Source organism: Atheta coriaria, unplaced genomic scaffold (assembly GCF_025399875.1).
Source record: "Atheta coriaria isolate IRGN ID8LTWV9N9 unplaced genomic scaffold, Caltech_Dcor_3.1 hic_scaffold_7_pilon, whole genome shotgun sequence".
In the NCBI taxonomy this organism is placed as follows: Eukaryota; Metazoa; Arthropoda; class Insecta; order Coleoptera; family Staphylinidae; genus Dalotia; species Dalotia coriaria.
The window spans coordinates 7,764,304-7,775,248 of NW_027045449.1; the positions used below are offsets into that span (position 1 = coordinate 7,764,304).

The following is a 10,945-nucleotide window of genomic DNA, read 5'->3' on the forward strand; positions in this document are numbered from 1 at the left end:
AAGTGTACTGATTACATAGGATTAAATTAAACATTTAAATAAAGATTATTTATGAAACTTTATTTTAAGTTGAAAACTGATTTAACATTAAATTTAGTTTTGCTGTCAACACTTTTATTCCTACAATTTTTAACATAACCTTTAAGATTAGCATCGTCCCCTCGCATTGTAGAATTAAATGCTTGTCCGTCCTCGTAGACGGTTTTACACTACAAACCTAAATTAAAATAAAGCATTCCAAAATGCGAGAAGAAGAAGTAGACACTAAGAATATAATCAAAAGTCGTGAACTTCTTTACAGATTAATAATAAGGTGATATTAATCTACTTGCTACCTAAAAATATTTATTGACTTAATATTCATTGCAAAACTTTTGATTTTTAGTCAATTATTGTATGATGGCCATCAAAATATTGCAACAAATTTATCCAACATTGTCATGGCAGAACCTGCTTGTTCTCCAAGTGATAGACTGTTACATGTTGTGACTGCAGGCTTGGAACATGAACCTGATAGGAAAGAGAGGCCTGTTAACTTGGGGATTGGAAATAATTCCATTGGACCTGGTTTGGGTAAAGACTAATTCAAATATTTGACATTATTATTAAGTTATTAGCACATCAAATGCATCATTGTAAAGGATATTGTTTGCTAACCAGTTGTAAACTTGTGTCCATATCACAATGTGTAATGTCTTCAGTTACATCCTCAAGAATGTTGTTAACTAATTGTGCCTTTTGTTAAAGATTTGGAGTTTGAAACAGATTCAAGTGCAGCTGCACCTGAACCTGCCCAGTATGAGACTGCTTATGTTACTTCCCACAAAGGCAATTGTCGTGCTGGATGTTTTTCAGCTGATGGGCAACTTATTGCTACTGGAAGTGTTGATGCCAGTATTAAGGTTTGTATAACTTGCAATGAGAAAATTGGTACAGAGCTATTTTCACAGTTTCCACTTTTTTGAACTCGATATAATTTAAAATATGAATAGATTTTGGATGTGGATAGAATGCTGGCAAAATCAGCTCCTGACGAAATGGACCCATCTCGGGGAGAACAACAAGGACACCCTGTTATACGGACATTATACGACCACATGGAAGAAGTCACATGTTTAGAATTTCACCCGCGTGAACCAATTCTAGTATCTGGTTCCAAAGACAACACCCTAAAGCTTTTCGATATTTCTAAAGCAAGCGTTAAAAAAGCTTTTAAAACTATCTCGGTAAGGTACAACAACATATTCATAGAAAATGAAGTAACAAGTTTAAATTATTTAGGAATCTGAGTCAATCAAATGTGTATCATTTCACCCAGCCGGCGATCACATAATTGTCGGTACTCAACATCCAGTCATTCGTCTCTACGATGTCAATACTGCACAATGTCACGTATGTGCCATTCCATCTCATCAACATACCGCCGCTGTGACTTCGTTAAAATGGTCAGCGGATGCAAAAGTATTTGCTTCCGCATCGCGTGATGGCAGTATCAAACTATGGGATGGAGTGTCTAACAAATGCATTAATACTTTTGCCAAGGCGCATGACGGCATGGAAGTCTGTTCGGTTTTATTCTCGAAAAACGGAAAGTATTTGTTATCGGCTGGCAAAAATTCGATTTGTAAATTGTGGGAGTTGACTACCAGTAGATGTCTTATTGCATATACTGGTGCTGGCACAACTGGAAAGCAAGAATTTGAAGCGCAGGCGGTATTTAATCATACAGAGGATTATGTTTTGTTTCCGGATGAGGTTACAACGAGTTTGTGTGCGTGGAATTCAAGAAATGCAAGTCGCAAACAGTTGATGAGTTTGGGTCACAACGGCGCCGTACGATTGATTGCACACTCACCGACGCATGCGGCCTTCTTGACTTGCTCGGATGACTATCGGGCAAGGTTTTGGTTTAGGAGGACACCTACATTATAACTTTTGTAAACACATTAGCATATGTTCATCATATAGTTTGTTTAGACAGATTCATTATTTTTAACCCTTTCATTCCACTTTATGTTATCCGGTCAAATCAATTGTTATAGGATTCAGCCGTTATAAGCTCAGTAAGTTTAATTCTTAAAAGAAAGATTTACTTTAATTATTTCGGCTATATAATAATTGATTAAATTTGTGTACCTAATAGTATGTATAAACAACCAAATAAACATTTGAAATTTTCATAAACATCTTGTAAACGTCTTTTACATAGAAAAACATTGAAAAATATTTTACTCGAAGGTACATGAAGATACACTTTTGATTCGGCGCCATCTTGAATAAAATTACTCACATGCAGAAATCGCATTTAAAGTGCTTAAAGACCACCGCCGCTACGCTCAACTGTAATTTTCTTCTTCAGCTCTTCCTTCTCGTGCTTTTCTTCTTCGAGTTCAGCCATTCGGGCGAATCTTGAATAAGCAATGTGACCTGACTTAATTGCCGACATCATCTAAAAATAAAGAATAATTCAGTATACAATGAAAATTAAATTATTTAAAAATGAAAACAAATGAACACATGCTTTAAATGAAACACACCACACGTAACAAAATGCTATTTAATTTAAATATATCAATACATTCATGCACATCTACACACACGCACACACACACACACACTCCCACACCAGTCATTGGTTAGATTTTTCTGCATTTTTTCATGCAAAGCCGTCTGACCTGCAGGTATTCGTCGAGTTCGACCTGACCATTCATGTTTGAATCGATTTCGCGCAAAATTTCGTGCAGTTCCTCACCCGGAACTTCCTTCTCGCCGTGTATCTACAAGCACGAAACAACGCGCATGAGTGACGTGATGATTTTTACTTACTTGCAGAAAATCAGATAGATCCAGCTGGCCGTTGTACTGCGAATCGATTTCACAGAGCAAATTGTGCAAGTCTTTGTGGTCAAATTTAATGCCTATATGCTGAACTCGAAAGATGTCAAGTTTAAGATTGTGTCATATAAATACCATAAAAGGTTGGATTTGTAAAATATAATTCGTTGCATGTTATTACCTTGAGACTCCTACGAATATCATTGATGGAGACGTAGCCCTTTCGGTCTTTGTCGATAATCTGGAAGCGCTTAATGTAGGTCTGAATCTCATTTTTACTCAAGTTAATTGGGATACGTTCACGACTGGCACGATTAACCATTTGACCCATCTCGTATTGAAGAAATTCAGTGGCGTCTTTGTGTTGTTTAACTTTCTCAGCTGTTTTAACAAAATATAAATAATTTACAATACATTTTGACTATTAAGACAATTAAATGAATTAGTTATACCTTCTGACCAATTGAGTTCTTCCGCCATAATGTCAATAATCATAGGTAATGCTTCCTGAGCGGCTTGAACGTTGAGAAAAGCAACTCTTAAACGCCTGGCAATCATATCAATGGCTGTCATGGCATATTCTCTCACACCATAACGAATTTCCGCATCAATATATGGAAACTCGGGGTGAACTTTATTACCAATAATTGGCCAACGTTTCCCTGTATCACATAATTACGTTTTATTATAGCTACAATTATATTTCAGGTGATTTTACCTGTAATGGACGCTAATTTAGCGACAGCAAAAGCTCTGTCACCATATGAATTAGCTAAGTTTTGAGCAACTTCACTTTCCAATCCAAAATCTTGTACTAATCTAATATACATCGTTGGTGTCCATCCGTGGGCACCCTCCATTAATAATCCATCAGTTTGACTGCATTCGACTTTTGGCTTTAAGTCACATGATTTAATAGCCGCGTCTATTGTTTCTTCCGCCATTGCGCGATATGTAGTCCACTTTCCACCAGCTATCGTAACTAAGTTGGAATCACTCACGTGAACAATATGATTACGTGCTAATGATTGAGTGTCTGGTTTATTTGGATCGGAAACCAATGGTCTTATTCCGCTCCATGCAGACAGGACATCACCTCTTCTCACTTTGAAAAATCATTAAATTAAAATTAAAATTTAATTATTTGTCAAAAGTTACTTTGACTAACCTTCAACATCCGGATTTAAATAATTCTTCACCTCTTCCAAAATAAACATAATTTCGTCTTCTGTTGGTTTGGGATTGTGTGTTACTTGACAAGGCAAATCTGTAGTTCCTGCAATCGTTTGTTTCTGCCAGGGTAAAAAGAAGATAACACGACCGTCACTAGTAGAAGGATCTAATAAACCCATCTCTGCTGGACTGTAATATCCCGGAAGTACAATATGGACACCACTGCTAGGTGCGCAGATAGTTTTTACATTAGGATCATCCATTTGGCGGATACTGTCTGTAAATGGACCAGTAGCATTGATAACACATTTAGCTGGTACGGTCCATTCTTTTTTGGTCAGTTCATCACGAACATGCACTCCAGTAATTTTTTCTACTCCGTTCGCGTCTTTTTTCTTCATCAGTTTAGTAACTTTTACGTGATTAGCAACAGTGGCCCCGTGCCGTGTTGCTGTAAGGGCTATCGCAAGGTTCATCCTAGCATCATCTTGTTGACCTATAAAATGAATTGTTTAATATTTATTCGATGCTATGTGTCTTCGTGTATGTATACCATCATAATAAACAATAGCACCACAAAGTTTATCTCCACGCAACATGGGGAATAATTCCACGGCGTTTTTCTTTGACAGCAGATAAGAACCTCGAACTGTTTTGGTTCCAGCCACCAAATCATACATTTTAATGCCAAACCAATAATATGGAACTTGCCACCATCTGTAAACATATATACAAACATAACCTTATATTAGCCCTATATTTCCACCTTGTATCATTATCAAGAAACAAATATTTTTGTTTTTGGAAAACAACATACTTCTACGTATATGCATATATTTTTAGTGGAATAATTTACTACTTAAATTGTAGAATATATAGTGGATTGGAGATACAATTTGTATTTTGATCTTTAATGCAATTTACAACGATAACTTTTTATCTCTGCGTATTTTATGTTGGTAAATCTACATTATTAATTTGCAAAAGTAATGTATTGAGTGTGATGTTAGATTTCAGACGTACCAAATTGTATACTCACTGATAGACTGGCAGCATTATCGGCAGGGGATGAGCCAAATGAGGAGCTGCATGTAACATGGAGCTTCGTTCATTGAGGGCTTCTTTGACCATTTTGTACTGCTCGTAGTCCAACTGCATGATTGCTTTTTGTAGATAGCGGACTCCACCGTGAATAAGTTTTGTACTGCGGCTGGAAGTGCCTGAAGCGAAATCGTCCGCTTCGATCAAGGCGGTTTTTAATCCTCTGGTGACCGAATCTAGCGCACAGCCTGCGCCTGTGGCACCTCCTCCAATGATCACTACGTCAAAGGATTCCGTTTGTAGGGATTTGATTTGTTCTTCTCGTTTTGGCAGCGGGCGTTTGATTCGTTTGCGCTGTTGTTGAGCGTTTACTACTGCCCACTAAGAAATCAGATATTAAAATTATTTAAATATCGTGTGGGTAGGTATTCTGTTGTACTAACTCTAGCGTCCTGATCTTCCCTGAGGAAGGCATACATAGCCAATCCAGCACCAGCTGTACCAGCCAGGCCTCCTATAGCCCATTTCCGCAATGTACTCGCCATTTTGTTTGTTTTACTGTAACCAAATGGTCCATTAGTGCAATTGTTGAACACAAATTATGCATTTTCTAAATATTGCGAATACTTGTAATCAAAACACGCATAAATATTGTTTACCCAGAATTTGTTTAATTTCATCATTAATTAGCACGCACTAGACGAATGCTTATCGCTATGATTATGATGGCAATTACGAAAATTTATATGCAAGTCAACTACTACGCTTCCCGGATGTGAGTGTGGGGATTAGTTGGAATCGCCGCGTGATAATTTTTCAATTACCATGTCAACAGTCAAACACGTGCGTAGTCGTTTACAAGTCGCGTAAACGATCCTAGACGCGATCAAATGATTAAATGATTAGACAACATCAATGAAACGTGGGCGATTTGGTAATACTTAGCTGTTATTTCGGTTGTAACCAGATATATTCGACATTATCATTAATGGTTTTATGGAATATCATGATACGTGGAATGTTTTATGATATCATAAAATTATTTAACTATCTTTCAAATAAAAAATATATTACCAATAGGCGGACTTACTAAAACGATTTTACTAATAAATGATTTTTAGTGCAAATTTTAATTGATATGGTGCATCTGTACTTCAAAGTAGTGAAAATAATATTTATTTCCCATGCATGTGTAAGGACAAATTAATTATTTGCAAAACAACAGTATCAAATATAAAACATTATTTAATTCGTATTTAGATTTCATTAAATTTAACATAGTATAACAGGTATGATGCAATAGAGAAACTAGTAATTTAATACAATTAACATACAAATTTAGTAAATAAAAACCTTTAAAACACTTTCAAATGTGTGTCACTTACTCTTTGCTTTAAGTTCACTGCAGCACCACAATTTTATTTAGACTTATAAAATAAATGAGAAACTTTTAAATATTTTAAACTTCAAGACAATTCACAGCACATCACGTCGCTAAGGACAATCGTAAGACGCGTAAAGGACGAATAAACCGCGTTGTATGTCGTTTCGCGCGCGTCGCCGGCGGTTTCTGAATCTAATTACGACATAGAATTGCACAATATCAATCACACTACATGGCACAAACTCATGAGGTGAGCGTGATAGCAAGTACGCATAGTTGCGATTTTTGTGTTGGAAAATTTTCGAATTATTTACAGAACACGCTGGGTGTGCATGTGTCGACGCTTGACGCGCTTGAACAATACTAACAAAATCAGCACCAACAAACATTCGAAACGCAACAAACGACCAATCCAACCAAACCTACATTCATTGCTTCCAACAGTTCGGTGTGCGGTTGACAATGAAATGGAAAATATTTGGTACTAAAATTTTTCAGTCATGACCGGGTATTATTACGTCATTTCTAAACTTGATACACTCTAGTTGTAATATTAGTATTCACTTTTACTATCATTTTAGTTATTTGTGTTAGTTATTACTTATTAAACGGAATATGTTGTTAAAAGTTTCCTTGGGAATACTTTTAATATTCATGTGATGTGATATGGAAGAGGAATATTTTTGTATTCGTTCTGACTCGTTTGAACAAGCATTTTCAAGGTTGAAATATACAGATAATTACAAAATAATTAAACATGTGTATTGTGTAATTGTTCAAACAAGTGTAATTATAGGTGTGTTTTATTTGAGTTCGTACGAATTCCAATATTTCATTCTACCATTTTAGAGGTTAGGAAAATTGTTTTCTGTGGATATTTTTAATTTATTACCTCAATTTTCTGTGTATTTTATTACTAAATAAAGTACTACATTAAGCAAATGTCTTTATATGGAATCATCAAATTAAATTGCATCCTCTTTTTAGGTATAAGGGCCGGAAACGTGGAAACTTTTAGTTTTGTGTTGAACGTTCTAGTTTCTGGTCTATAAAGCCAATAATGATAGGGTAGCAAACTCACCGTTTGTTGTTACATTACGCTGTCTGAATTACGATTGTTATATCGACAGCGATTTAGATTATGCGTTTGATGTGTGTTGGGTGGGCGCTTCATGCTTGCTTCGTGAAAATCGTGCGCTAATCTACATTGGCAAACATTCAACTAGTGTTCACGCGTTTTCTCGCTTTTCATCCGTGTACTGCTTCCACCAATTGTTTTGAAACACTCCCTGTCTGCTCCGTTCGATAATCATAATCTTGCGTGCTTTGAATATACATATTACTTTGAGTGTAATTGGATAATTGGGGTGTACCAATTTATTGACTTTTTGCTTGATTAACATTCAAAAAGTGGACAATATTTTTTTTGTTATACGCAGATAAATAATATGTTAATTGTTTTTTTCAGTTGCAGATTTATAAGTGAGCAAAAGTCTGCACAGGTTTGCAGTCTATTGTTGCTTGGCAAGCAGTCAACATAAGTGGACATTCTGTTTATAGTTTATCTGTTTATAGAATCGCAAAAAAGAGCGCAAGGAATAAAAATAACTGATGTAGTGGGTCGGAATGAGTGCGTTTCAATCAGAGTTACACACAGTTTTTTGAGATTAGAGATTAGATAGAGTACTGTGATAGTAAAAGGGGAATGATATGCGCATTTATTTTTTTCGCGGCCGCTTTTATAAATCATGCTGACTAATTATGACTTTTCATGATCAAATTCTTGGTTTTAAGGAGCATTGCGCATGAGCAAGTTCAAATGTTCGTGAATCGAATGTAATCTTGTTTTAATTTATCTTGTGTTTCGATCACAGCACCAGTTAGAGCATTTTTATGTCAATATTATTACATTTAGTTTAACATGTTGTAATACATTTTTATTGAATTATAAGTTAGGTCGGGTAATTTTGGCACGCCAAGAAGTGCAGCAAACTCATAATACACCCATGCACTTGGGTCGAATTAAGTTCAAACGTGAAAAATAAAGATTTACGTAATATCAACTCCCCTAAAATTTGTATTAAATAGAGGTTAATTGAAAATATACATAAAGTGGTGCTTGACTGGGATCACCTGTATTTAAAAATTGTAATATTCAAATTAAAAATTCTCAAAATATGGATACATTAAAATATGTCTCAAAACATAACGTATGTTCTTATATATATAATCAACATGGGCAAATACAAACGCGTGAAGAGAATCTCAGTTAAATAGGATCTACGAGTATGACTCGAAACAACAGAAAAGGAATACCACAGACCAGCGACCACTTAACCACTCAGGCACGACCTATGGACACGATCATAAAATATCCTGCTCAATCACACTTGTTTAATATAGGTAATTTACGCTTTTACTTTTTCCCTTAAAAACCATTAAAGTTTTGAATTCGGTGTAGACTGCACCGTGCAGTGCAACAGAAAATCATATCTGGCTCGTCGCACGAAAACCATAAAATGTTTGATACTAATCAATTAATGAATTATTTTCCGTCAACGTGCGGTGAAGCCATATAAGTTAAATTGAATATGTATCGCCCATGAGATATCTTCAATTATTGAAGTTACTTATTCTGTCGACTTGGGCCGCGGTTTTCCCGATCTCGTAATACAAATCTGCTGATCTCAGGATCACACAAATACACAATTTGATTTAATTTCTATGTAATTGAATTGGGCAAAACATCTACTTTGTTGGTTACTAACACGCGTTAACATTTATAACAAAAAAAAAACAAGTTTTTCAACATAACATCTATTATATTGTACAATCATCAGTAAATGAAGCAAGGTATAATGGGCAATTACTTCAACCAAAAAGAAACTTTTAGACTTAAATATGAATACAGTTGTAAAACAAACTGTTAATTGTTCAAATTATTGAAATTCGTGAGTGTTGCTTATCTGCAGTAGTAAATGGGCATGTCTTGTATAGAAAAATAAATATAGTTGTTCAGGCACCCTAAATAAAAACCCCATACGTGTACACAAACATGTCGTAATTCAATACTTTTTCAATGCTTTGCGAATCAACGCTAACCGCTGCTTGTGAGATTCCGTTGTCAGACTTCTCTTGTACGGCCGCAGTTCGTCTGTGCCCAACCCCGGAGCCCACATATTGTAGTTGCGATCTGAAACAAAGTAAATATTATGTTTAGCAAGCTGTTGTAGACATTTTATGTGAGTTGTCCTCATTGATTAGACATTATATACTCACTTATAAACATTTGAACATCCTTCACTTCAATGTTTTTCACATGTCGATGCTTTGCGATCATGCTTGCGCCATTAATCACGCGATCTACGAAATCGTCTACATATCCAAGTAAAATTTCTTCCACATCTTCCTCTAGGTAAATGTTGGGATCAATGTCTCTGATTAAATCAGCCAATCTGGTTTTGGATAATACCTTTTAACAAACCAAAATTTTATATTGTATTATGTATAAAATATTTCTAAATCACTTACTTGTAAGTTATCTGTTGAAGTAGGAATATTACTTGAAGATGAATTTGCATTGGACATATGCATACTTTTAACAGGACTACTATTTTGTTGAAGTGATATTGTTGGTAAAGCAGCTTGAACAGGTGCTGGTTGCACAGGGGCCTGCACATTTACTAGACTTACACCAGGCATGGGAGATGTGTCCATCATGATACCAGACTTCATATCATTGGCTTGGTGTTGCTGATGTTGATCTATTTGCATGTGCTGATGTTGCACTTGATTGCTCATACCACTGTGCATTGGCATTCCATTGTTAGGGGGCATAATATTGTGAGATATTGGCTGCACTTGATTTATCACAATGTTCTGTGGTTGTTGCATTATATTGTTGGTCAAATTCGGTAGCGACATATTGTCAAAATCGTTAAACTAGCAAAAGTAAACAGAAGTGTACGCAAAGAAATTAAAAACACTGATGATTTGCAAAACAATTGCTGTGTTTATTGTGTTTTAACAGAAGAATCTTTGTGGTGAGCGTCAGCGACTTTTATGATTGCGCTAGATTATTATAGGTTATGTTATCGCTTCATGTTTGAATGTCAAAGCAGCTTTGATTTATGCAATAAACAAATTTTCAACTCAAAAATGAATGCTCATGTTTTATAAATACGGTAATTTTGTTTCGGTTTATTATTATATCCTTCAATTGTCTTTGATACGGAAATATCAAGAAGTTTTTTACAAGTTAATTATTATGAATCATAAGACGTAATAAGAATCACAGTGTGTGACAAAATAGCAACTTTTTCAAGTAATTATTATATAGGTATTAATTTATTTACTGCTCCCAGAGAGAGAAAGTTATTTAGTTAATATGTATGGTCATAATTAGTACATATTAATGTTTAATATGGTGTATTGGCATTTGTATTGTAGGTCGTATTACAATACAGCGCCCTCTACATATTTTTGGTTGAACTTTATTAGCCACACGCGATC

General features: G+C 35.3%; 3 protein-coding genes and 1 long non-coding RNA gene across 7 annotated transcripts; 2 read left to right on the forward strand and 2 right to left on the reverse strand.

The window, feature by feature from the left end:
- The first annotated feature begins 127 nt into the window (after positions 1 to 127).
- Positions 128 to 2,184, forward strand: CstF50 (cleavage stimulation factor subunit 1 Cst50). The gene is made up of 5 exons (XM_065307079.1): positions 128 to 313; positions 386 to 573; positions 748 to 902; positions 993 to 1,226; positions 1,282 to 2,184. Exons 1-5 carry the CDS (start codon positions 243 to 245, stop codon positions 1,930 to 1,932), a joined length of 1,299 nt encoding a protein of 432 aa, XP_065163151.1. The 5' UTR covers positions 128 to 242; the 3' UTR covers positions 1,933 to 2,184.
- Positions 2,069 to 7,669, reverse strand: Gpo1 (glycerophosphate oxidase 1). 4 transcript variants are annotated; one of them, XM_065307076.1, is made up of 10 exons: positions 7,515 to 7,669; positions 5,493 to 5,607; positions 5,048 to 5,430; positions 4,562 to 4,725; positions 4,004 to 4,504; positions 3,554 to 3,940; positions 3,288 to 3,497; positions 3,017 to 3,216; positions 2,676 to 2,777; positions 2,069 to 2,449 (listed from the first exon to the last, which is right to left on the reverse strand). In XM_065307076.1, the coding sequence occupies exons 2-10, from the start codon at positions 5,592 to 5,594 to the stop codon at positions 2,315 to 2,317; spliced, it is 2,184 nt and encodes a 727-aa protein (XP_065163148.1). In that variant the 5' UTR covers positions 5,595 to 5,607; positions 7,515 to 7,669; the 3' UTR covers positions 2,069 to 2,314. The 4 variants fall into 4 exon arrangements, with proteins under 4 accessions (XP_065163148.1, XP_065163147.1, XP_065163150.1 ...); XM_065307075.1 differs by lacking the exon at positions 7,515 to 7,669 and adding an exon at positions 6,435 to 6,567; XM_065307078.1 differs by lacking the exons at positions 2,676 to 2,777; positions 7,515 to 7,669 and adding exons at positions 2,827 to 2,925; positions 6,435 to 6,567.
- On the forward strand, positions 6,566 to 6,879 carry LOC135795400 (uncharacterized). Its single transcript, XR_010549076.1, has 2 exons — positions 6,566 to 6,683; positions 6,750 to 6,879. It is a non-coding gene; the product is annotated as an uncharacterized lncRNA (long non-coding RNA).
- A 1,565-nt stretch (positions 7,670 to 9,234) lies between the features above and the next one.
- Taf12 (TATA-box binding protein associated factor 12) lies at positions 9,235 to 10,641 on the reverse strand. Its single transcript, XM_065307819.1, has 3 exons — positions 9,965 to 10,641; positions 9,713 to 9,905; positions 9,235 to 9,626 (listed from the first exon to the last, which is right to left on the reverse strand). The coding sequence occupies exons 1-3, from the start codon at positions 10,355 to 10,357 to the stop codon at positions 9,499 to 9,501; spliced, it is 714 nt and encodes a 237-aa protein (XP_065163891.1). The 5' UTR covers positions 10,358 to 10,641; the 3' UTR covers positions 9,235 to 9,498.
- Positions 10,642 to 10,945: the final 304 nt, after the last annotated feature.